At 40.1% G+C, this 26729-nt stretch overlaps 2 protein-coding genes across 3 annotated transcripts; one reads left to right on the forward strand and one right to left on the reverse strand.

The window, feature by feature from the left end:
* The first annotated feature begins 276 nt into the window (after nt 1-276).
* On the forward strand, nt 277-5384 carry Rbis (ribosomal biogenesis factor). The gene is made up of 4 exons (XM_052180814.1): nt 277-387; nt 1839-1955; nt 4344-4460; nt 5265-5384. Exons 2-4 carry the CDS (start codon nt 1842-1844, stop codon nt 5325-5327), a joined length of 294 nt encoding a protein of 97 aa, XP_052036774.1. The 5' UTR covers nt 277-387; nt 1839-1841; the 3' UTR covers nt 5328-5384.
* E2f5 (E2F transcription factor 5) lies at nt 5368-25630 on the reverse strand. 2 transcript variants are annotated; one of them, XM_052180813.1, is made up of 8 exons: nt 25244-25630; nt 18393-18502; nt 17515-17678; nt 10601-10642; nt 8933-8997; nt 7776-8043; nt 6505-6549; nt 5368-6076 (listed from the first exon to the last, which is right to left on the reverse strand). In XM_052180813.1, exons 1-8 carry the CDS (start codon nt 25445-25447, stop codon nt 5967-5969), a joined length of 1008 nt encoding a protein of 335 aa, XP_052036773.1. In that variant the 5' UTR covers nt 25448-25630; the 3' UTR covers nt 5368-5966. The 2 variants fall into 2 exon arrangements, with proteins under 2 accessions (XP_052036773.1, XP_052036772.1); XM_052180812.1 differs by having other exon boundaries at nt 6505-6552.
* Between the last annotated feature and the right edge of the window lie 1099 nt (nt 25631-26729).

Raw genomic sequence — 26729 nt, forward strand, 5'->3', positions numbered from 1 at the left:
TTTCTTGGGTCGAGCGACGGCGCGGGATGCTAGCGAGGCGATGGGTGGAACCTCACGGAGAGGGAGGCCTCGTCTCAAGCATGGGCTTAACTAAGACCACCACCCCTGGCCAGTTAGTAAGCGAAGCTCCTGGGCTGAACCGACTCCTCCCCTTCGAGGGCGGTTCCTACAGAGTGGGCGGGGCCACGCCCGAAAGACCAGGCTCCGTTGGGACGGCCTGAGAAGGGCGGGGCTAAGAGGCGCGGGAGGAACTGGGGCGTGACCCCGCCCGGTGGGTGGGGCTAAGGCTGGAGAGCGCTCACTTGACTGGCTCCTCTTCCCGGAACTTCCTGTGTCCTGCGCTTGTGGATGGCATCACTGCGAGCCTGAACAGCCGCGTGAACTTTGGTGAGAAGCTAATGGGGTTTTTGGGAGGGCCGGGGTGAAATGTTTGGGGCCCAGGCAGGGCGTGGTGGGAATGCTGGCTGCGGCGGGTCCGAGGGCTCTGTTCTGCCAACTTCTAGTCCTCTAGTCCTCGTGGGCGTTGGAACTACCTGCGCGCCCAGGCCCGCAACCTTGCGGCCGGCCACCCCTTGGCAGCATGTTTTGACAGTGTCTTCATCACAATTTTAAAGTAGTTTTCCTAGAACACGGCTTTAGCTAGGCTGATCTTCGAGCCTTTCCGTGTTTACATCTTAGCGTCGCTCGTCATTCGAGTCTGTAACCTTTGTATGCTCCATGTTGATGTTAATATTTGTGCATGAAAAATACCTGTCTGGTTGTGTGTGTGAACTTACGTACCCATTCTTTACTACTTCAGACTTTGTAAATGATTACTGAATACTAGATGAGAGGGTAGATGGGGAGTTCAGATAACAGGTTGAATGGCTTTCTAGTTTTTTCTTTTTACTCCTGTATTTTCTACTGTTAATTACATTTTTAAGCAGAAATATTATTAGGGCTCAAGAGTGTGTTGTTTCCACATACATATTATGCATCCATATAGATCAGATCATAAACAAAAACATGCCAGGCACCTGTCATAAGTATTGTATATTCATTGTATATGCTCATTCCCTGTGTATGCATATTGAGGCTGTATCAGTGGAAGTTTTAGCCAATATAAAAAGTTTAAGCAAAACGGAAAGATTTTAGGCTAGAGTCGTACCAGGGTTGAATAGAGCAAGACACATTGTCCAGTGTATGTCAGGACAACTACTGATGATTTGAATTTCTGGGCGGTTTATCATTTCATACTTTATAAAAATTACCACTGTGTGCAGTTGACTTGTGCAAAAACTTGGGAAGCGTTTAATAAAAAGATTAAAAAAACCCCACAAAACAAAAAATCCACAGTCTTTGTGGGCCAGAGTTGCAGCAGAAACTAGCCAAAATGATATAGTGGAAGTGAAGATAACAAACTTCAATAAATACTTATGACAGGTGTCTGATCTAATCAAACAGAAGCAGAAAATGTGGCAGGTTTTTGTTCATAAGAAGCAGTATGGATCTTTAGTCTAACTTGTATGGCTTTAAATCTCTGCACCACTTTTTAAATCTATAAGATGGGGATAATGGGTTTTTTACCACAAAGGGTTGGGTTGCTTGCTTGTGTGCTGACAATACCAAGTTCACCCGACAGAACTTTAACTAGGTGTCTAAGACATGGTGCTAGGGGTGCAGGAATGATTGATAGGTGTGCCTCATCTCTCAAAACCTGGCAAATTTCTAGGAGGGAAAGACGGGATTTATGTAACAACCTTTAAAATAATCAGAACTAAGATAGACTTTAAATTTTTAAATTGATTTGTGATTCAAAAATAAGCAGTTTAAATGATGAACCCCTTTCTTTTTTCTAGACAATGGCCAAGAACAAACTAAAAGGGCAGAAGTCCAGGAATGTATTTCATATAGCTACCCACAAAACTTTCAAGGCTAAAAACAAGGCAAAACCAGTTACTACTAATCTTAAGAAGGTGAGTAAGTAGTCTCATGTTGATTATAAGCAAAATGTAAACTAACAATGGGATTTTGTTACTTAAACCAGAAGTTCATAGCCTTTCTTCTTAGGCAGCACTTTTTTGTTTTTTTTTTCAAGACAGGATTTCTCTAGCTATCCTGGAATTCACTCTGTAGACCAGGCTAGCCTTGAATTCAGAAATCTGCCTGCCTATGCCTCCCAAGTGCTGGGATTAAAGGCGTATACCACCACTGCCTGGCCTTAGAGAAGACTTTTTAAAAATAAGGTAAATACCCTCCCCTTTTAAAATACAAACTTAATGGGGGTAGGGGGATGGGGTAGAAGGGGGACCAACCACCCCAACCCCCAACTGCACATATGAGGTCCTACCCAATAGCCTACTAAGCTGTATGAGACTAGATATCACTGTTCAGACAGGGTGAAGGATAGTTCTTACTAGTTCACTGTATATATTCAAGATTCCACTAGCAAAGGTGTGCAATGTAAGCCAGCAGCTTGGTAGGTAGTAGATTGGAATTTAAAAGCCTATAAAATGAAGAATTTGGTTGAAATACATTTTTTTATTCTTCAAAATAGGTGCTTGAGAGATGGCCTAGCATTAAGAACATCATTGCCTTTTGGCAAAGGACCATGGCTCAAAACGGACTATAACTCCAGTTTTAGGTATTTGATATCCTTGTCTGGCCTCTATAGCACTCTTTATGCACACTGTGGACATAAACTTATGTAGATGCACATACATACATATGAAGATTATAAGTCCTTATACTTCAAAATATGAGAACATTTTTTCATGATTAAGTAGATCACTTTAGCTTAAATAATGAGCCAGCTTTCTAGGATGTAATAGCTGTAATAACAGTCCATTAAAACTCACTTTTGGCCAGGCAGTGATGGCACACACCTTTCATTTCAGCACTTGGGAGGCAAAAGCAGACAGATCTCTGAGTTCAAGGCCAGCTTGGTCTACACAGTGAGTTCCAGGACAGCTAGGGCTGTTTAACACAGAGAAACCCTGTCTCCAACACCCCACCCTCCCCCGAGAAAATACTGTAAAACCAAAAGAGTTCAACATTTTTGTTTTTCTTAAGAACTGGAATATAGTTTCTAAATGAGATTTATGATTTCTTAACTATAGAGGAAGTAAAACTGGGTGGAAAGGTAAGTCTGGAATTTTCCACAGGATTGTCTTTGGAATTTAAAGGACCTGAATGAAGATGAGTTAATTCTATAGTTGGGAAATCCTAGGAGCAGCATCTTCTACAAAGAACATTCATCACTCCCAGGGAGGACAGAGTGTAGTCTATTTAAGGAAAATTACTTTGTTGAACTGATATCCTAGAACTTTTACATAAGCTGATAGGGTCTAAGTAGGTAGCCTAGAGTTCATATCTTCAGAAAATGGTTTTAGACTTGGTGTAAACGACAGACCAAAATTTGTGACAATGAATCTAATGAAGCCAGCCAGCCAGCCAGTTGTGACTTTAGATAGCTTAATATCTAGACTCAGGTCAACTGTGCTTAGCCGAGTTACCAAGCAAATTTTGTTGAGGGAGACAAGAAATGGCTATAACGAAGTGATTAACAGTTTAGAATCCCTGCCAGTGAAGGAGTAAGGTGAACTGTGAGGATTGGAAAAACTTTTTGAGTGAATGCCTATTGTGACTAGAACTGTGAGTTAAAGGTGTCTTAGAAGAGGGCAGAGGTCAATTGTGAAAAATATCCAACAGGTCAGGACCTGGAGATGAACAGACCATTGACTAGGTGCACTGAACTCATTAAGCAGTGATTCCATACATATAGCAGTCAGACTCAGGGTTTAGAATTTTTCTCAAAACAGCAAATAAATGTGGTGCTTCTGGGTGACAGTAGTCAGGGAGGTTATCTCATGGCGATGGTAGTACAAAAGAGCCAAAGGCTTTTAAGGAGAAACTGATAGACTGTTTAATGCACCATCTCTTTTCCATGCTTAGATTCAAGAGGACTACTGGAGCATCCGTCTAGAGAAAGTGATCCAGAAAAGGGCTCAAGAGTTTACTAGAGTTTAGTACCCTAGCTAGGACTGGTCACATTAAAAAATTCACTTTCCTTAATGTGTTGTATGTCACTTCTATGTGGGCCTACACAATCTAGAAGAGGATGTCAGATCCCATAGAGATGGAGTTAAAGATAGTTATGATATGAGCCACAACATTTGTGTGTGTGTCTATGCCACATGCATGCATGACATGTGTTGGTGAAGGGTATATCTCAGGTCAGAGGATCAAACTCAGGTGCCCAGCTTGCACAGCAAATGGCTTTACCCTCTAAGACTAGGCAGTCTAGTACTTAACTTTTTATGCTTAACAAGATAAAAAGATGAGAACACTTTATCTTTTAACAGATAAACATTATGAACCATGAAAAAGTCAACAGAATGAACAGAGCCTTTGTAAATATACAGAAAGAACTTGCAAACTTCTCAAAAAGCCTGTCTCTTAAATCTGTACAGAAAGAACTGGTAAGTAGAAATTCATTGCTTTCCTGACATTTGAAGGTTATTACTCTTGAAGTCTAAGTTGTCCTTGTTCTGGGTCACATGCTACAATCCTAGAAAGAGGGCACTTGAGGATGAATTAAGGTCTTGCAAGGAGAAAGAGCCTTCATGGACTTAATCTCCCAACAGCCATGCAAATGCATATTTACTGAATGTTCCATAAAAGTTGTTTTTTGGGTGTAAGTTCCTCATATCAAAGCCCCTGATCTAACCTGTTTTGTGAAGGAAAACATCACACCCTGAAAAAGCATATTCATTATTGTACACTGTCTGCAGTACCCAACAATGCAAGATGTTCCAGGTGTGTCATTATTGTACACTGTCTGCAGTACCCAACAATGCAAGATGTTCCAGGTGTGCCAGAATTATCTTCTGACCAGTCTTGTAAAGGCTCTAAAGCTCCTTCAGAAAAATAATTCAGCGAAAGTTTGCCACAAAAGTTTTTTCAAGATCTTAGTCCTTCTAGAAAACATTTATTCTGATGCTTACATTTGATAAAATGAAAAACAGTTGCTTCATTCTAATGTTTATAGTAGATACAATGATTCTGTTTAGAATTCCACTATCATAATTTTTACTTAGCATTTTGTTGTATATGGTACATTCAGCCATATTCAAGCATTAAGTCTAAATATGGATTGTATTGTATTTCCAAAGGTAAACAAGTAAACTAGAGAAACTAAACTAGGTAACAGTTTGTATTCAAAGAGGTTTGGTCTGCTGCTACTTAGGTGTTTGTTTTTAACTTCCTTCCTTTTGATTCTTCAGAAGCACCATGAAAATGAACCAGCTAACGTTGATGAAGCAACACGACTAATGGCTCAGTTGTAATACAGTGATGGTGTATCACAGTCCCCCAAAGATCAATAAATTCAGTGTTTCATACAACTTTATTTCTTTAAATCTTGTTAATGTACAGGCATTGGCACATTTTAAAAACAAACTACATAAACAGATCTTTCCTATACCCTAGGAAAGTGGAATGTCAGAAGTCAACAAACTGAGAGACTTAAAGTGCTAACACAGAAGGCACTTCACAGAATCTGCACTCAGCAGTGATATCCTTCAGTTATACATGGCAGTGAGTGGTTGTCTGAAGGATACAGCCATACAAACAGCGGCAGTAAAAACATAAGACAAGGTAGTGATCTGGTCAATGTTTTGTTGTGATGAACTGAAGCCTGCTGTAACTGTCCTCAGGAGAGGAAGCTACAACATTCAGCACTGAATGAAACTGAATGTAATCACTGGAGGGCATGCTGGTGGACAGTTAATCATGTTCCTCTACTCCCCCCAAGCAGTCAGAGCCCTTTCAAGTTTTGTGAAGTAAAAATAAAATGTTAGGGAAGAACACTTCAGAATCAGTGAACTAAAAAAGTGTTACATTCATAATTTTAAATACTTAGGTTATTAAAGAATTCTAAAATGTTACAGTTAGAGGTAGATAACAGTCCCAAGTTTCCAAGGAATCTAATAATTTAGTATCTGAACATCAAACAGATCACAAACTCCTTCATTATCATCTAAATTAAAGTTGTAGTCATCTGCTGGGGTAGGAGAAAGCCTTAAAAGAGGAAACACTGCAAAGGAAAAAGTTTCATTGTTAGAGTTGGTTTCTACATGAATTATGTTTAACATAAAATTTCTCACAGCTTGGTCCAAAAACTTGCACAAAATCCTAGAGAAATTATTAAATAGCATATTACAGATAGTTAAAAGCATGGCTAACAAATGTTAGGCATTGTTCAGTGATTCAGGCGGGCAGCATGAAATTGCCTGTGGTAGAGTACATACAGAACTGTTGTTTATGACATATATTCAATCACTCCTGGCCCAGCGTGCACAGAATTTTCAATAAAAGGGCCAAGTATTCCTTATGGTTTCTTTCTCTTAAAATGCAAGTAATAAGAATTCTAAAAGATTCTACACATTTAATATTGAATTCTACATTTAATATTGAATCACATGGCATTTAAACTCTGGTAATGTAGTAAAAGTTTCAACTTACCATCAGAAGACATCAGTTCGTCAATGATGTCTCCACTAATAGATCCTGCTGGAAACAGAGATGTAATAGGGGCAATTAAGTTTCAATAGTGATAGTCGCATTACTAGTTTGGTGGGCAGAATAGAGGTAAAGGACTAGAACATAGAAAGACCAATCTCATGAGTACCTACTACTTTCTTGGCACCAAAATGAAGATACGGAGGCAAAGCACCGCCATTCTTCTAAAGCTTAGTCTGCGTCACAAGTGTGACAGACTCCTACTCCCCCAGCAACACTTCATTTCTCCTGCTTTCTCCTTGAATCTGAGACATCAGAACTTTGCCTCAACAGTACTTCTTATATCTGCTTATTACTTCTCCTTCCTATCCCCCTTGGTAGCACCCTCTTCTAGCCTCACTGTTGTCTCCGCTGCTCTAACAAATAATCTAGTTTTCTGTCTCTGAAACCCCTAAAAGGCTGCCTTTTTGTTTCCAAGTCCCCCACTCCCATGCTCACCAATGCTCAACTCTACCTTCTACTTTCTCATGGACAAATTGTAACTGGCGTGTTAGCTAGCAATTTCATCTGATACTCAAAGTGTCTAATGTGGCCCTAAGAGCTTTCTTTACACTGAGTGATACACTGAAAATACTCAATTGTCTAAGTTTGCTGGTGCTTTTTTGTTTTGTTTTAATTTTTCTGTAGAAGCCAAAGTACCAACTGGGTTTAATCTAAAGCATATGCAGTTTCTTTGCCTTATATATTCCAATTAAATTGAAATTAATTAGTACTTTCTTAAAGACTATACTTTCTCTTCTGCAGCTCTTCAGCTATAGTATAAAAAAATACTTATAGAAAGAAGATATAGGTAACACAAAGTTTAAAAACTGACCTGTGTCAAAGTAAAATCTTTCTAGCTTATTATTATTGATTGTGAAATCTCAAAGTGGAAGCAATGAGGTATATCCCATTAGGAAACAAAACAAGTTATATATAATGCATTAATATCTGCAGTGACATTTGTTTTGCTCAGAAACAAAAGTCCTAAACATTGTAACTGAATAAATATTCCTGTAATGTATATAAACACACACGTACATGTCTAGCAATATAGCGTGGACATGCCATAAAATCTTCCTTATATCTATTCTAGTGACAGGTATATAGACTATAGAGTAAGATTATTTTGCCTCAGATATAAGAACTGACATATTCAGAATAGCTCTCTGAACTGTTTCATATAGTATTCATGTTTTCATGTGAAGTTTTTACACCAAAGCCTCTCTACCAACCTGAAGGTATTTCTGCAGCTGGTGTCTGCTGGAAAGTCTGGCTTCTTTCAGAAACATGCTGCTCAGGCAAGTTTTGAGCAGCCATGGTGGATTTCTGTGTAGTCTCTGAAGTTGAGGACTGAGAAGAAGGCTGTGTGAGGTCATCAGGTGGGGGGACAGGAAAAACCACTGGCGTAGATGAACTGGACTCTTTATTTATAAGTAGCACATGGATAGGTCCTGAGTGACTCTTCAGATTTATCTGGTATTTCTTTTGTCCATTCTGTCCCTTTGAAGTTATTGGGTATAAACAAGTAAGTATTAATCACGGCGAGCTAACTTGAAAGATGAAAGCAAAGACTAGAAAGTTATTAGGATCTAACACCTAAATTCACACAACAAAGTCACATGGTTGCAACACATGAAAAACTAATAGATCAGGAATCCTAAGGTCTGTAAGCCACTTGTGCCTAAATGGTAAATTTTGCTCAAATGGAAATTATCAAAGAAGTACTTGATTTCTAAACAATTAACCTGTCCCATCCTTTCCCCCTTCCCTTCTCTTTCTTTTTTGACCCCCAACCCCTTCATCATTACTTGATAGTCTTTTACTACATTGTCCAGGTTGGCTTCAAACCTCAGTCTCACATGCTGGGATGGTCACCACACAGGTACACTGCCATCCACTTCACTGTCTGTGATGTTACCTGGTGGTGTTCAGTAATGTTCTATAAGTCCTCCACATGCATGAACTCCAATCTCTGAAGTAAACTACCTCGACTGGTAATCTCAACATCCTGTTTGAATTTACAAATTTTCACAAACCAAAACCTTTCCAAATCCATCAAACAAAAGACAACTGACTTGATTTCTTACATAAGAAAATTTTTTTCAAAAAGGTAATTTGCTTCTTGAGGCTTTAACAAATAATAATGTAAGTTCCTAAAGACTTCAAGATTAGGGGAGAAGGGAAGTACAGATTTCATTCCGCCACTTTTACCAAAGGTATTGAAGATATTCAATTTTAGATATCAATGATTTTAGATATATATCTTAATAGCAAATAACTCAAAAATGTTCAAACTCTAATAGTTCTTGTTTGGCTCAAAAATATATTTCTCTCTCGTAAGGTAGGTTTTTTTTTTTCTTTTCACTTGTATAACGGCTGTGCTACATACCATTTCTGGAATAGGTACTTCCAGCTGTGTACCAGAAGGTGCCTGAATGGCCAACAGTGTATCACCTGGCAAAATAAGTAAATACTTAACAACTGTACGAAAGCTGTAGATCATAAGAGATGTTGTAAGAATCTGAAACCAGAAGTATAGATTTAGTCCTAGGATACCAGGTTAGGTGGTTCATGTTTTTAATCTCAGCATTTGGGAGGTGAAGGCAGGAGAATTAAGAATCCTAGGATAACTTTTGCTAAACAGTGAGCTCTTAGGCCACCATGCGCTACTTGAGAATTTATTGGGAAAAAAAAAACAAACAGACAAATACAGGCTCAAGGTGTTTCTCATTTAGTCGAGTGCCAGCCTACTAAAAAAGCCTTGGGGTGGGTTCTCTCCCCAACACCAGGTACGTCATGGGTCATGGTCATGGCACATGCCTGTAATTCCAGTTCAAAGGGGAAGAGGCAAGATGGACCAGAAGGTCATTCTTGGCTACACAGAGTTTGAGGCCAACCTGTCTTAACAAAAAAATCAGAAACCTAGGCCCAATGACATCAGACTCAATAAAATGAAGGCCATAACAACACCCTATTGTTATTAAATGAAGACACATCAGATACATCAGCTCATAAAGACACACATTCTCAGAATTTGCTGCTTTTCTCACTGAAAATTTCAGATCTTTATTTTCTTTTACTTGGTGTTCGATATATTCTGAGACTATACACCCTTTAAGTCTCATATACTGTCACTTAAAGTAGTCAAACCATTTAACCAGAAGGACAGTAGAGACTAAGTATGGTAGAGTAACAGGTTACCCTTAAGTAAACTTATTTTGAAGCCATATACTACAGAGCTTTTATGCAATTTCAGGTTAATAAAACTTCCCTCAAACTTATTAAGAATGCATAAAACCTGTGCTGGTAAGATAGGACAAGGCTATTTGTATTTCCAACAGTCTTCACTGAAATTCAGTTTATATTGAAATGATAACTTGGCCAATTGATTACTCTGGGCAGGCAATACACATGGTAACCTTTTAGGAAACATGCACAATATAAATAAGCATAAAGCTTTATTTCACAATTTTGGATATAGTGTCCTTCACTTTAGTTAGTATATCACATTGTCATTTCAAGCAGTAAACATGGGACACAGACGACGGAGCAGGATTAGGAATAAGCTTATAAAACAGACTCACCTAACTTTGCGCACCAGGTTTCACCTGTGACTACTACCTACCGTACAGTTAGTTTCATGACAATATTTATGTTTCACATTCCCTGTATCCAGCTTAAGTCTTGTTATGGACTGTGACCTTCAAAAGGCTGCCAAATCCTGCTGATTTAAGTTCCTTGTTCCTTGGTTGCCCTGCCCTCCCACACATGAAATAAAAGCTGTGAAAAAGGTTACTGCCAGAGAAACAGAAGCAGCCTATCAACACACCACTGCAGAGAAAAGCAAAAAATATTCCCAACTCCTGAAAATACCAACAGGTTGAATGTATGGGGAATTGTGAGTATCTACAGGTTGTTCAAAAAATATAGCAGGTGGTAGCAGCCCATGCCTTTAATTCTAGGAAGCAAATCTCTGAACTAGAGGTCAGGTCTACATAGAAAAACCTTGTCTCCAAAAACCAAAAATAAATAATAAAACTAAACAGGCAGTACTTACCATGAAAGCAATTGCAGATGTCTTCATGAGTTACATAAGAAAATGTACTGTCATAAGAGTTAAGGGACAACATTTATATCAAGGTCAATACATTTTCCTATATGTAAATGCCAAATTGAAATCCAATGAATAAAAAGTGAAGCAACACGGTGACACAAATAAAATACAACTCTTTAAGTAAGTAGTGATTTTGGTTCAGGACTTCTGAGGTATGATGGAAAATAGTTTCTCTCTCTCTCTCTCTCTCTCTCTCTCTCTCTCTCTCTCTCACACACACACACACACACACACACTCACACACACTCACACACACACAGTGTGCACAGAAATGGATGGGAAAGAGCATCAACACTGTGGTGGCTCCATTTTCTTGGGTACTTCTCCTTTATTTGAATTAAATGGCTACAGCTCCTAGAGACAAGTGTCACGTGACTAGCTCTTTACTTTAGGATCCCAGGCTGCCTGCCCCTGGGATGAAGAAGGCATAGGATTATTGGATCTTGGGTGTGTGGTCAGATGGAGGTTCATATGGTTTAGGACTGAAGAGTCTACTACTACAGTTCTGCTCCTGGATGAGCACTTGCCCTTTCTAAGAACTGGCTAAATCATAGTGGCTTGGGAATGGTCAAAATCTTATAAAGTTATAAAACAGGGCAACGAATTCTAGATCACTTCTATTGTTTCTGACTGTTTGGGTTCCACAGAACACAGCTTGAAAAGCTCCACTGGTCTAACATGAGTATGGATCTCTGGCCCCACAAAATTAACAAGTAGGATAGCCAACGGAATGCACTTATACCTTACTCAAATATTTCTATGAGGTGAGTAAAGGTAAACTGCAAAATTTCCAAAAGAATGAAGGGGGTAAGCAGCCAGGGGATGGGGGCACATGCCTTCAATCTAGCATTTGGGAAGCAGAGGCTAGCCCAGTCTACATAGTACACCCAGGATAGCCAGGGCTACAGAGAGAAACCATCTCAAAAACTCAACAAAACAAACAAACAAAGGGTACAGGTAAACAAGCACACAAAGGAAATCTCCACGGGCTCAAAGGAAAGATGGGGATGTGTGAAGAACACAACCAACTGTTCTTGGGACAATATTAGGCAGAAGCTGCATGGACTATAAATTCATGATATTCCTTTAAACTCTAATTTTTCAAAACTGAAAGCTGCTCAGTTCTTAGAGCCTCAGAACTGAGCATAATTATTTAAGGAACCTTACAGTAACAATAATATTCAGAGCTCTGTGCTAAGCTACAATACTGTATCCTGTCTGTTGGTATACTCAAAGTATGCATCTTTCTCTCCTCACTACAACACAAGTATTAATACATACAACTTAAAATGATAGTATGTTACGAGTACTAGTCTATGAGGCATCTGGGGAGACCTGCTGTACTCAGGGCATCTGGTAAGGATCCTACCTAAGTTCCACAGCTGCTGCTGGGAGCCCAGTGGACTCAGGACCCATTACCCCCAAAACCCCTGTCTGCCAAATTCCATTCCCCTTCTGGCCAGACCTTTCTGTTGGGAGAGACTGTGAGCTAGTCTGATCCCCTGAAAACACCACAGTGGGAGGCATCCCGGGAGATCTGCTGCTGAACACTGATCGACAGCTTGTTTGTTCCCTTGAAGACACTAAGTTTTAAGGCATACCAGGAGTTCTTCTGCACACAGGGCAACTGGACAACTGACACCACAGTCTGCAAACCTCCTAGGGGCTATGTGGCATGCAGGGCAACTGACCTGACAGACTGAAAGCTTCCCTGGAGTTCTACTGGGCACTGGGAATCAGAAACCACAGTCCTAGGCCCCTGGAGAACAGCTTCACAGCTCCTCTGAAGACCCCACAGTCTGAAGGCCTCCCAGGAGACCTGCTACAGTCAAGGCAGCAGAGCAGCAGTCTCTCTGCCCCTCTGAAGACCCCACAGTCGGAAGGCCCACAGGAGGTCTGCTACAGGCAGGGCTGCATGCCTACCAGGAAACCTGAAGCCACCTAGGGGCAAAAGAGGCAGACAGTCACCCAGACCAGAAAACACCAGGGACAACCAGAGGGTGAGAGGCAAGTGCAAGACAGAAGTGCAAGCAACAGAAGCCAATTTATGTGGTCATCATCAGAACCCGGGTCTCCCACCAACATACCTGAAAAATCAGAAAGCTGACCTAAAATCCTGTCTCACGAAGATAATAGAATCCTTTAAGGAAGATATAAATAAAGAAATACAGCAGCTGGGCATGCCTTTAATACTCAGGAGGCAGAGGCTGGCAGATTTCTGAGTTTGAGGCCAGCCTGGTCTACAGAGTCCAGGACAGCCAGGGCTATACCGAGAAAACTCTGTCTCAAAAACCAAACTAAACCAACCAACCAACCAAACAAACAAACAAAAACCCAAACAACAACAATAGAAACAAAAACACAGGCAAACAGGTATAAGCCCTTCAAGAGGAAACAAATCCCTTAAAGAAATAAAGGGACTGAGGTAGCAGAATAAAACTCCATTTTGTTCTTAATACTCCATTCTAAGTTAACTTGCCCTTAGAGGTCTGAGAAAAAAAAAAAAAAAAAATCACGAAATGTCCTTGACAGTTTCAAAATCAAACAGCAGTTGCAGCTGGCTGATAACAGTGGGCTAAGAAAACATAAATCTCTCCCAGGTCAAGGTGTTCCTTTTTGATGTATGGTCCCGCCTTGTGGTTTAACCAGGTGCTGTAAAACAATTAGCTTAGAGACCAACATTCCTTTTCCCTCTCATGTAATGCCGAGGCCTGGAAACCCCCTGCTTGCGGTTTTTTCCCTTTATAATCCCCTTCACTTAGACCTAGGGGTTCACTCTCCTTCCTGCTCCATCAGGAAGGCCTGGTGGCCCAAGCTTGAGCCTGAATGAAGACCCTCATGTGCTTACATTGATGCTGTGATTCCTGGTGGTCTCTTTGGAGTTTTTATAATGTGGGTACAACAGAAATACAGGAAAACACAAACAGGTGAAGGAATTGAGTAAGACTTAAAAGTGGAAGTAGAAACAATAAAGAAAACACAAATGGAGGCAAATCTGGAAATGGAAAACCTAGGAAAGAAGTCAGGAATTAGATGTAAGAATGACCAACAGACTACAAGAGATAGAAGAGAGAATCTCAGGTGTAGAAGATACCATAGAAGAGATTGATACAACTGTCAAAGAAAACTCAAAACATAAATTCCTAACCCAAAACATTCAGGACATTTAGGACACAATGAAAAGACTAAGAATAATTGGAATACAGCAGAAGGAAGATTCCCAGCTCAAAGGACCTGAAAATGAAAATTTCTCCAATCTAAAGAGAGAGAGAGTCATAAAAGTACAAGAAGCCTATAGAATACCAAATAAATGGGACCAGAAAAGAAAATCTTCTCGACACATAATAATCTAAACACTAGATGCACAGAAAAAAAGAAAGAATATTAAAAGTTGCAGGGAAAAAGGCCAAGTTACATACAAAGGTAGACCTATCAGAATTATACTAGACTTCTTAACAGAAACACTAAAAGCCAAAAGAGCTTGGTCAGAGGTCATGCAGACCCTAAGAGAACACAAATTCGAGCCCAGGCTACTATACCCACCAAAACTCTCAATGAACATAGATGGAGAAACCAAAATCTTCCAGGAAAAAACCAAATTCAAACAGTATCTACCTACCAATCCAGTCTTAGAGGGGTTTAGAAGGAAAGCTCCAAAACAAGGAAGAAGGTACCTACACCAAAGAAAAGACAAGATATTAATCATTTCACAACAAATCCAAAAGGACAGAATCATAGGCACACACTGCCACCTACAACAACAAACATAACAGGAACTAACAATCATCTATCTTTAATCTCTCTCATTATTAATGGACTCAACTCACCTATAAAGACACAAGCTAATAGAATGGATATGCAAACAGGATCACCTATAACAAGACCTAAGCTAACAGAATAACAAAGACAGACACGATTCTCAGAGTAAAAGGCTGGAAAAAGTTCTTCCAAGCAAATGGTCTGAAGAAACAAGCTATAGTTGCCAATCTAATATCCAATAAAATAGACTTTCAACCAAAAGTTATCAAAAAAGATAAGAAAGGACACTTCATACTCACAGGAAAAATCTATCAAGATGAACTCTCAATTCTGAACATCTATCTATGCTCCAAGTGCAAGGGCACCCACATTCATAAAAGAAACTTTACTAAAGCTCAAAGAACACATTCCACCTCACACAGTAACAGGAGACTTCAATACCCCACTCTCACCAATGGACAGGTCATTGACACAGAAACTAAACAGAGACACAGTGAAACTAATAGAGGCTATGAACCAAATGAATTTAGTAGATATCTACAGAACATTTCACCATAAAACAAAAGAATATACCTTCTTCTCAATAACCCATGGAACCTTCTCAAAAATCACCCTAAAACTGGTCACAAAACAACCTTCAACCAATACAAAAAGATTGAAATAATCCCATGCATCCTATCAGATCACCATGGCCTAAGGCTAGTCTTCAATAACAGCAAAAACAACAGAAAGAACATACACATGTGGAAACTGAACTCAAAGGAAACTTGGCCAGGGAAGAAATAAAGGAATTAAAAACTTCCTGGAATTCAATGATCATGTTGACATAACATACCCAACCTTATGAGATACAATGAAAGCAGTGCTAAGAGGAAAAGTCATAGCACTAAATGCCCTAGTAAAGAAAGTGGAGAGATCTTACACTAGCAACTTAACAGCAAACCTGAGAGTTCTAGAACAAAGAGTAGACAGCAGGAACCAGTCAAACTCTGGAACAAAATCAACCAAATAGAAACAAAGAGAACAATACAAAGAATCAACAAAAACAGAAGCTTGTTCTTTGAGTGAATCAACAAGATAGATAAACCCCTAGCCAAACTAACTAAAGGACCCAGAGGCAGTATTGAAATCAACAAAATCAGAAATGAAAAGGGAGACATAACAATTGAAATGGAGGATACTAAAAAAAAAAAAAAAAAAAATTCAGATCATACACAAAAGCCTATACTCAATAATACTGGACAATCTAGAAGAAATGGATGGTTTCTAGACAGATACCACATACCTAAGTTAAATCAAGGGCTAGTAAACTATCTAAACAGGCCCATATCTCATAAGGAAATAGAAGTCATTAAAAACCTCCCAACAAAAATAAGCTCAGGACCAGATGGATTTAGGGCAGAATTCTACCAGACCTTCAAAGAAATATTCCTCAAACTATTTTACAAAATAGAAATAGAAGGAACACTAACTCATTCTATGAAGGCACAATGACTTTGATACCATAACGAGGCAAGGATGCAATCAAAAAGGAGATATTCAGAACAATTTCCCTTATGAATATCAATGCAAAAATACTCAGTAAAATTCTTACAAACCGAATCCAAGAACACATCAAAACCATTATTCACAATCAAGTAGGCTTCATCCCAGGGATGCAAGGTTGGTTCAATATACAAAAATCCATTAATATAATCCACTATATAAACAAACTAAAAAAAAAAATCACATGATCATCTCCATAGATGCAGAAAATGCATTTGACAAAACACAATACCCCTTTATGTTAAAAGTATTGGAGAGATCAGGAATTCAAGGCTCATACTTAAATAAAAGCGATTTACAGCAAACCAACAGCCAATATCAAATTAAATGGAGAAATGCATAAAGCAACCCTACTAAAATCAGGGACAAGACAAGGATGCCCAATCTCCCCTAATCTATTCAATATAGTACTCGAAATTCTAACTAGAGCAGTAAGACAATAAAAAGAGATCAAGGGGATACAAATTGACCAAGAAGAAATAAAGGTATCACTATTTCCAGATGATACGACAGTATAAACAATCCAAAAAATTTTACCAGAGAACTTCTCCAACTGATAAACAAACTTCAGCAAAGTGGCTGGATATAAAATTAATGCAAATAAATCAGTAACCTTCCTTTATATAAATAACAAACAGGCTGAGAAAGAAATTAGGGAAACACTTCCCTTCACAATAGCCACAGATAAATTATCTTGGTGTGATCCCAACCAACCAAGTAAAAGATCTGTATCACAATAACTTCAAGTCTGTCAAAGAAATCGAAGATCTCAGAAAATGGAGAGGTTTCCCATGCTCATGGATTGGCAGAATTAACAGTAAAAATGGCCATCCTACCAAAGACAAAGACAAAGTATAGATTCAAATACAATCCCCATCAAAATCTCAACACAATTCTTCAAAGACATGGAAAAAGCAATTCTCAAATTCACCTGGAAAGGTTAAAACCACAGAATAGGGAAAACAATTCTTAACAATAAAAGAACTGTTGGGGGAATCACCATTCTTGATCTCAAGCTCTACTACAAAGCAATAGTGATAAAAGCTGCATGGTATTGGTACAAACAGAGGTCTGGTGGACTGGGGTGTTGGGGAATGGGGACATCTTCCTGGAGACAGGAATGGGCAAGAAGTATGGGATGGGGAACAGTCAGAGGGTGGACCAGTAGGGGGATAAAATCTAGAGGGTATTAAAAAAAGATTAAAACAAAAATTTCAATCTAATAATCTAACCTAATAATATAATTTTAAACCTCTTCTTATTCTAAAATAAAAAAAAATACTACTACCTGGTCTTCTACAGAGTGAGTTCCAGGATAGCCAGGGCTACACAGAGAAACTCTGTCTCGAAAAACCAAACCAAACCAAAAAACTAGTCTAAGTTATTAGAAAATTATAAAATGCTATATTCATTTGTAAAACTTAAGTGCAAAAGCAGATAACTCACTTGAGACTAAAGAAGCACTAGTATATATGTATATATATATATACACACACACACATATACACACACACACATTATGTGGCTTATATATGTAACTTACTCAGAAGGATATCTGTTATTATTGGAGTCTTCCATTACATTTTTGATGCTTTGCTGTAGCCACAACTTCTGCTGGTCAAGTTCTCGTTCCTTCAATTCTAGATCTTCAATTTCAGCTTTAAGACATCTTAATCTATCTATAACTTCTTTAGTATTACAGCCAGCACCTACACCCCTTAAAAGCATGAGAATACTCACAGGATCAGATACTGATTTAATATCATTTCATTTCTGCAGTAATAAAACTGACCTATAGGTTAATCAAAATGAGTTTACACTCTTGAAAATCAAACATTAAAATCCTTACAAAAATGTAAACACCAAAGCTCTAAACACACTTGCTCAAAATTTTACTGATGGGTCTAGAGAAATGGCTCAGCAGCTAAGAGCACTGCCTACTCTTCTAGAGGACAGGTTCTATTCCCAGCACCCGCAAGGCCATCTTCCAACTATCTGTCAGAAAATCTGGCACCCTCAGAGACATACATGCAAGCAAAATACCAATGCCCATAATAATAAATAAACCATACCAATTCTAATGGTTAAATTTAAAACTCTCCTAATGTACAATAAGGTGCAGGTAAAGTTAACTATAACTTCTGGTATTTGGGCAAAATTCTAACAAAACAAAAACAAAAGCCAAAAGAAATACTTTTAAAAACAGAAAGTATGTCATAAGCAAGCAACCATATCATAGCTAATACCTCAAACAGTGGAGAGGGCAAGGAAACATCCAATACACAATGGACAGATAGGCAGGGCTAAAGGTCTGTCCCAGGGAAGACAGGTCTGGTGTGATTACAGGACTAAAATTGAGCATTTGGGAGAAAGAAAAGTTTAAAGTTTGACTTCCATCAAGTATAGTGTTTGAGTAAAGTTTGTGACTTACTTCCACTGGATACTGTTCTTTGATTTTTTTTCAATTAGATCAATTCCCTCCAAGACATTGGTGATATCATAAATTCTTCGCTTTTGCCTCACAGCCAAAGTATCTGCAGCCTGTTTAAGACAAAGAGAACAAAGAAAGCATAGTAGTCAATATGTTTAAAGTCAAAGAGAATGTTAACAGTCAAGGTCACAAGTATAATCCCAAATCCGGCCCACTCAGTGTCTTCAGAACAATAGCTAGATATATTTGAAGCACTTCCCAGATATTGCCAATACCAGAGAAATTAGTCTACTTAAATACTAGCAGATGTTGGAGAGAAGAAAAAAAATTAAGGCCATAATAGAAGGCCCACAAAAATAAGAGATCATAGTAGTAATTCCTTGTCAAGTTATGTACTAACCTAAGGAAGAACTACTAATTTTCTGTCTGTCACTTTCTATTTCTTTCTTCAGAAGAATCTCAGCAAAAGACAGCCTTATTTTTTTATATCTGGGCCTTTTGGCAACTAAGGAATAGAGGGATTCAGAACTATATATACAAATTATGAATCTATTTAATAATAATTTGTATTTTATAAGCTCATAACAAAGCATGGATGAATTATTCCATCCCAACAGCATAAAATTAGTAAGAAATGAAAATCTGTGACATAGTGATTCTACCAATGCTTTCAAAAGACTTAATGGTTTTTTTTTCCCCTAGAAGTCTAGAGAAGGATAGAATAACAGAAATTTTAGATGGAAGTCAGGAACTTAATCTTAGAGACTGTACCATCCAAAGGGAGATTACTGGACAAAAGAGCATATAGGTCATGGAGGAGAGGTCAAAGTTACAAGGGAGGCACAAGCTAGACATCAATTGGATTGTCTTCAGGACAACATCTGGGAACAGGTGGTATCCACAAGATCCACCTAAAATGGGAACAAAGTGTGTGAAAGATGAAGGGCACCCCGACACTGACACAATGCGTCACACATGCAGGACCAGTGGAACCAAAGGAAGGGAGTGTAAGGATGAACTTGCCGTGTGCTGTAATGAGGCAAGCCTCAGATCTCCCATCCCCTGAACACAACTATTCTGTCGGGGGAGGGGGATCTCATGGAGAAACTTTAAGAACAGAAGGAAAGACAGTCTAGACATGGCTTTCAAGTGTCTTGCTGCAACAAGGAGCAGAGATGGGAGGCTACAACTACAGCAGCTGTCTGCTCTCCAACAAGTTGTTTTTTTCTCTTTTAAAGATAGGAGCTATTTAAACTTGTATGCTGATAGGATAAATTTGACAAACAGAGAGAAGTAATAACACAGAAGGGAGGAAGGACAGGACCTAAGGAGACTGTAATGAAGCAGAGAGGAGGCACATCAGTCACTGCCATCACTGGGCTACGTGCAAACACAGATCCATCAGTAGACAAAACAGAGCAGTTTCCTTCCTACTATGTCTGATTTTCTCATCATCTTGGGGGTGGAGGGACGGACGGGAGGAGAGGGAAAGTGAAATTTGACATAAAATAGTGAACAGTGCACAAGGAGTACTAGACAGTACTACTGCCTTTCAAAGTTAGTGTCTTTATTAGTTTTATTCTGATGCTGTGATTAAACACCACGACCAAAGCAACTTTTTTTTTCAAAATATTTTACTTATTTCGTGTATATAAATACACTGTAGCTGTCTTCAGACACACCAGAAGAGGGCACTGTATCCCATTAGAGATGGTGGTGAGCCACCTGTGGTTGCTGGGAATTGAACTCAGGACCTTAGGAAGAGCAGTCAGTGCTCTTAACCGCTGAGCTCTCTCTCCAGCCAAAGCAACTTAAAGAATTCATTTTTGGCTTATGGATAATAAGAGTCCATCATGGCAGGGAGGCATGGCAGCAGGCAGGCACAGTGGCCAGAGCAGAAAGCTTTTTCCTTGAGAGTGCTGCAGTAATGGACGCCCTCCAGCAAGGCCACTTCCCAATCAGTGCCACCAACTGGGGCTCAAGTGTTAAACATTTAAGCTTATAGGGGTCATTCTCATTCAAATCGCTACATGTGGCATCACTGAATCTTTCTCCAGCCCTCAAACTGCTCGGGTATATACTAAAGACGTGGGCATGGAATCAGAATCACCACCCTCATACCAACTCTCTATACCGTGGCTAGTAAACAGGGCATCAGGCTTATCATAAAAAGATTACACTTTTTATGGTGGAACTTGATAGCCAAAAGAGTCAACTATGAAGAAAGCCACAAAAGTTGCATCTATCACACAACTCAGTTTAGAGTAAAAATAAACAAACCCTAAGACAATCCTTTGGAAGAAAACCATCTCCCCTTTAAATATTAGTTGTTTTTTAAGACCTTCTCACAGATGTGAGGCAAATAATGTCTACAGACAGAATAATATTCAAACTTGGAAAGCTGTTACCAGGTTGGCAGGCGAAATAAACAATACACTAGGACCAACATGGCAGGATCTAAGTACCACAATGTTCCACTGAAAAGAGTTCAGACAACTTCCTATACTTCAGATTCTCTACCTACAAAAGTCTTTATTCTCTTGTGTCACAATAGTTAACAAATGTGCATTCAATACATGGTTGAGATTTAGAAATGTATATTAAGATAGGAGCCAGAATTCAAAATCAAAGTATTCTAACAGCAATGCTATATAAAAATCAAAGAAATTTCACCAAAAAAGTATGAGGAGGGCTGAAGTAATGGCTCTGTACTTAAAGAGTGCTTGCTGGTCTTCTGGATTTCTAGCACCTATGTGGGACAGCTCACAATGCCCTGTGCTGACCTCCACAGGCACAGACACTTAAACACAGACAAAAAAGGAAGAAAATAAATAAATCTCAAAGTATTAAGGCAAAAGGATCTCAAGTGACACACCAACACAGGCTAAAAAATATTTTAATAAAAACTTTAACACTTCAGACATGGCACATGGGATTTTATATTCATCCATTTCCTTAGTTTTAACTATTGCCTAATTTCAAACTCTACTCATAATTAATACATAAAATATTTTATTTTATCCTGTGGCAATAGGTAACTGTAACAGGGCTCTACAGACATTATCTGTTAGAAAGCGCCACTCCTGAATTTACTTTTAGTAACCAAGTGACAGTGGCATGTTGTCAGCCACCAAAATGCAACACATTCACTGTTGCCATGAGCTGGAGGTTCTCCCTATGCACATATGCTATATCCCCTTAGAAAAAGTCAGGGCCGCCTTCTCCTGCTCTTTCCCCTCCGCCCTTGTTCACAGGCAGCTTCTGCATACCCTACTCCCCCAGTCGACGCCTCACGTGAGATCTCTTGCTCGGTGTGGTTCCTTTGCAGCACACCTTGGCTCTGACCTTCCAGGGTACCAATGAATAATCAAAAGAGAGAAAATGATATCTGATAGTGTTTATTTAATTAGGAAAATCACAGTAATCCTCTGAAACCTACAACTGAAATCTCTATAGACTGTTCACCTATATCCACAACTGCATAGTTTGAAATTCCTTTATATAATTATTTTGGCTGACATATAAAGAAAAGTTTCACTGTGACATCTGCCATATTTAATCTCTTCTTATTTGACACCCCCCTTATCTTCTCTGACACTGCAATCCCCCATCTCCCATCTTTTCCCCCCTTGTAGCGTCTCACATGCTCTGTGTGTGAAATCCTGTGCTGTCTCTGTAGATCCTAGTTTGCTGTCATAGGGACACCAATCAGATGTTGTCAGGCACATCCTGATACTGCCATTTAACTCAGACTTCTTTTTAAGGATCTTCCTTCAAAGGCAATTCCATTTTAATGAACGGGGGTCGGGATAGCAACAGGAAGTGAGCACAAATCTGCCCATAACCCAATTAATCAACTTTCATTCTACATGGCCCATATTTTCTGGTAGACACTCTCCTGGTTTGTCTCTAAGAAGCTGAGTAGTCTTAAATACTTCAAATAAGAATCATACAGTAAGGATGAAGAGGTGGATCAGCAGTTTAAGAGTACTGGCTACTCTTCCAGAGGACCTAGATTCAATTCCCAGTATACACATGGTGGCTCTCAACCACCTGTAACTCCAATCAAGGGCATCCTCCACAGACATATGTAGCACAGACATACACCCATACACGAAAAGTTTAAGAAAGAATCCTACAGCATTTGTCTGTTTATTCAGTATAACATGCTCAGGGTCATTTCTGCTGGACATGTCAGAATTTTTCTTTCTAAAACCCAGAACAGTCACTCATTGAACTTCATTTGATTACCCACTGAAAGGCATCTGAGTTGCCCAACTTCTGACTATTTCAATAACACTGGCATGAGCATAGATTACACAAATACCTGTTCAGGAACCCACTCTCAATTCCACAGGTATATACCCAGGAGCCGGGCTGGCCTGAGAATCCTAAAGCAAGCAACGAAGGCTTGCTGTGCTCCATACAGCTCTCTTTATGACAATTACCTCAAAAACCTTGTTACCTACTAAAAGCCTGAGGCTGAATTATGTCTATTCTAGGTGTTTATCAATTAGGTCATTTGTTATGTATGTGTCTGGATCGGAGAGAGAATACTTAGGTGTCATTCAGGTAATCTGTAACTTAAATAATAACAACAACACAACATACACAATCCAGACTGTCCGTGCACAGTTCAAGATGGCATTAAAATGGCCAATGAAACATAGAAACTCACCTGTAAAGTGAACAGAACAGGAATTTTCAGAGCAACAGACACTCATACTCCTTAACAGTTCAGTGATTAAGCTACAGAAAAATAAAAACTAGTTTAATCTCTTTCTCTAGAGTCTGCCATCAGTGCTCTCCTTGCAGACAGAGGCCCGTCACCTAACATGCTAGCTTAAGTTTACAATTTCGCATTTTTCTTTACAAAAAAGGAATCCATAAAGAACAGAGATACACAGAAACTTACATTTATTTTCAAGGACTTACTAGTTCTTAAAGGCAATACAGCATAGAAAGTAACAGTCCAGTTCAAACGTTCAATCTCACCCAGAACTTACCTAATTTAGTGTATCAGGCACACATTTGGGTGGGGATATTAGGCTTACCATCTATAGTTTTGAATATTTAATGGCCACTCAGGGTATCTAATGAAAAAAATTAATATATTTCTATATTGTGATTTTCACAAAAATTAAAGATTCTATTAAAAAAAATAAAGAGCATGTTTTAAAACTTCCACTTAGAAATTTATTATAAGTATAGGACTATCTTTAACACGTATTATTTAGAATATCTTACTATCTCACAATGATGTACTATAAGAAGCATCACTAGGAATAAATACCTCAGTGTAAGTCATTTTTATACATACGGTTTTATATGTATTTATATACATAAAAAGTATGTATAAGTAAAATGTTTTTCTACCTAGCAAAAAGAATGCTATACGGGTCTCTGTACATCATTACTTATTATTTTAAGTAATTATTTATTACTACAGAAGTCTTTGAATCCTTAGGGCAGATCCAGCTAACAGAAACAAAAGACTCTTGAATATATCAGACTTCTGCTATTCAGCGCCAGAACCTTCTGCCATACCTGTGAAGTAAGCCAAACAACCAAATCTAGAAGGGTCATCATTTTCTGAGGTTTGAGCATGTTTCAGGACAAACCATCAAACTCCACTTTTAACCCCGAAAGCCCAGAAATTCTCTGTTTTATGCAGTCATCCACTACAGCTGAATTTAACTCTGAACAGCAGATTTCAATGGGTGTTTTGTAACATCAGGTGTTTCTCGCTGACCTCATTAACGCCAGTGAAACTGGAAACCGTACCAATCGAATTCATTACGATTTGAGTACTTTAGACGCCCATTAAAGCCCTTTTAAGGAGGGAAAGAAAAGGTCGGGGGTGGGGTGGAGGGAATACAAGGAATTTTCAAAGGAGGAAAAAAGTCCTAGGAATACCATCTCCAAATAAGAACGGACACCAACACCCAGGAAAGTGGGGGGAATCCCAAGTGCTAACAAGCCAGAGCTCCCACTGGGCCACCAACAGGACACTCAGCAGAGAGTTCTGGAAGGTAGGCTTCTCCAGTTCAGACTCTTATTTCTAATGGCTTGGCCACGGTCTTGAGGATGCTAATAACTTCAAGTGAGGAAGGTTAGGTATGATACTCAGTCTCTATCCGCTGTGACTGCAAACTAGCAATTTTGTTTATTTTCAAAGTATTGGCTCCTTCTGAACCTCCGTGTATTGGCTGAATTTTAATTCGCACGATCCCATACCGTTTCCCCCTCCCTGCGCAGTGGAATCCTTCCAAGTCTTGCCAGGAACGGTTAAATCACTATGACTGAACAGCTTTAAATGTACGTTGTCTGGAAAAAAAAATCCGAACCATAGCAAAGAACGAAGCAAACATCCTTATAAAACCGGATAAAGTTTACTAAGTAATTCCACCGCTTAGTCTGAAAGTCACAAAATGACCCCTCTCCGTGTGACCGCAAATCTCAGTCTAGAAAGTAGAAAGATTCCAAATTAAGTCAACAAATCCAATCTTACTTCCCAAGCATCGGTGAGAAAAGTTTTCTCTTTTCCTCTTTCATTTCGAAGAACTGGCATTAAAGTTCTTCAAAACAGGGACGAAGTTCTGCAGAGCGGTCCACTACAGACATCAGTTTCCAACAGCAAATCGACCCCAAGTGAGCCCAGAGCAAGCGGAGCGCGAATTCCTGGGCGCTCGGGGCGCTTCTTTGTGGCCAGGGCCGCGCGGCGCCGGTCGGTGGGGCCCCGCATCCATCCCCGCGCCTCCGCGCCCCAGGCAACTCCGGGTCCGAGTCTCGGCCGAGTGTGGGCGGAGGACCCGGCTCCCTCAGGCCTCGCCCTCCCCAGCCCCGCTCACCGCTTTGAGATCCAAGACGCCGTCCTGCGCCTCTTGCAGCAACGACACGAACTTGGTGGTGAGCAACCCCAGGCTCTTCTCGTGCCGGCTGCTGCCCCCGGCGAGCGCCGCGGACGGCTGCGAGGATGGCGCCCCATGCGGCGGCGGCTGGGCCTGGGCCTGCGGAGTGGGCTGAGCAGAGCTCGCGGGCTCCGCCGCCGCCATCACCGCCGCGGCCCTGCCGTCCGCTGGCAGGCAGCCGCTCGGCCGGCGGCAGACGAGGTGCGCGGACTCCGCTCCCGGCCCGCGGCACCCCTCGCGTCCACCAGTCCCCGGGGTTTGCGAAGCTCGCGCGCCGCACCTCAGAGCGCGCGGACTCACTCGAGTGGCCGGCGCCGCGAGGGTGGGCCAGAGTTTAAATGGCAGGAAGTGACGCCGCGCGGCGTTGCCTAGTAACGCACTCACCGCGGAGGGGCGGGGCGGTCGGATTCCCTCCTGGGAGCCCGGCCCGGGACTGTCTACAGTCCCGCCTTAAGGCAGAGCCTGCAATCTGGCTTGCAGCTCTTGCTTCCCTGGTGTCTCTTTTGCATGCAAATCAGGTGCAAGTATTAGGGCTCTTCTTCGCTTGAATAGGTAGACGCGGCGTCCCGGAAAGTTTTTGGACTCTGATCTTCAGTTCTTTCCAAAACCTTTTCTGCACAAACAGAAGGAGCCTTGAAGGTGAAGGCCCCCAACTCTTGCCTTACCTGCTTTTAAATAGCCTTCTTTACAAAATTATATTGTTTTTGTTCCCCAATAATTGTATGATTGGGACAATCGTAGCATCTTGTGATTTAGTGATATCGGAAACTACGGATTGATGGTAATATCACCGATAAGAGGAAGAAATGTGTTCCCACATTTTTTACTTGCAAACCTGAGAATCAGGATTAAAAACTTCAACAACTTGGGTGGGCGAGATGGGTGGAGGTAGGGTAGGGAGAGGGGGTAGTCTCAGCACACTCTCAGAGACTAAGGGAAGGGGGTACCTGGAAGGGGGACAGCATCTGCAATGTAAATAAATAAACCAATTTTAAAAAACCTTAAACAACTTGGTATTTGCACCTGTTGAATATCGTTCACCGTTAACAAATAGTAGGTAACTAAAAACATCATTTGGCAGGAATTGATGCAAGAATGCCTAAATTAACAGTAGAGGGGGGAAAAACACCAGAACGAGAGGGGAAACTGATAGCATTAACTAGTAAATGCTGAAAACCATTTTAAACAAAAAAATTTCCAGTTGGCTGGAGCAAAGCTTCTGTAGGGAAGCATTTTCTTTCAGAGCTGCAACACTTAAAATCCCCACCTGCTCCCAGTCCACCTGCAAATTGTATTCCACTGACCCTTCCCAGAGAGATCCTTTTATTTCCCCCTTTATCCCTTCTTGTTACTTAGTCTTTCTGGGTCTTTGGATTGTAGCATGATCTTTTACTTTACAGCTAATATCCACTTATAAGTGAGTATG

Source organism: Apodemus sylvaticus, chromosome 4 (genome assembly GCF_947179515.1).
Source record: "Apodemus sylvaticus chromosome 4, mApoSyl1.1, whole genome shotgun sequence".
Taxonomy (NCBI): domain Eukaryota; kingdom Metazoa; phylum Chordata; class Mammalia; order Rodentia; family Muridae; genus Apodemus; species Apodemus sylvaticus.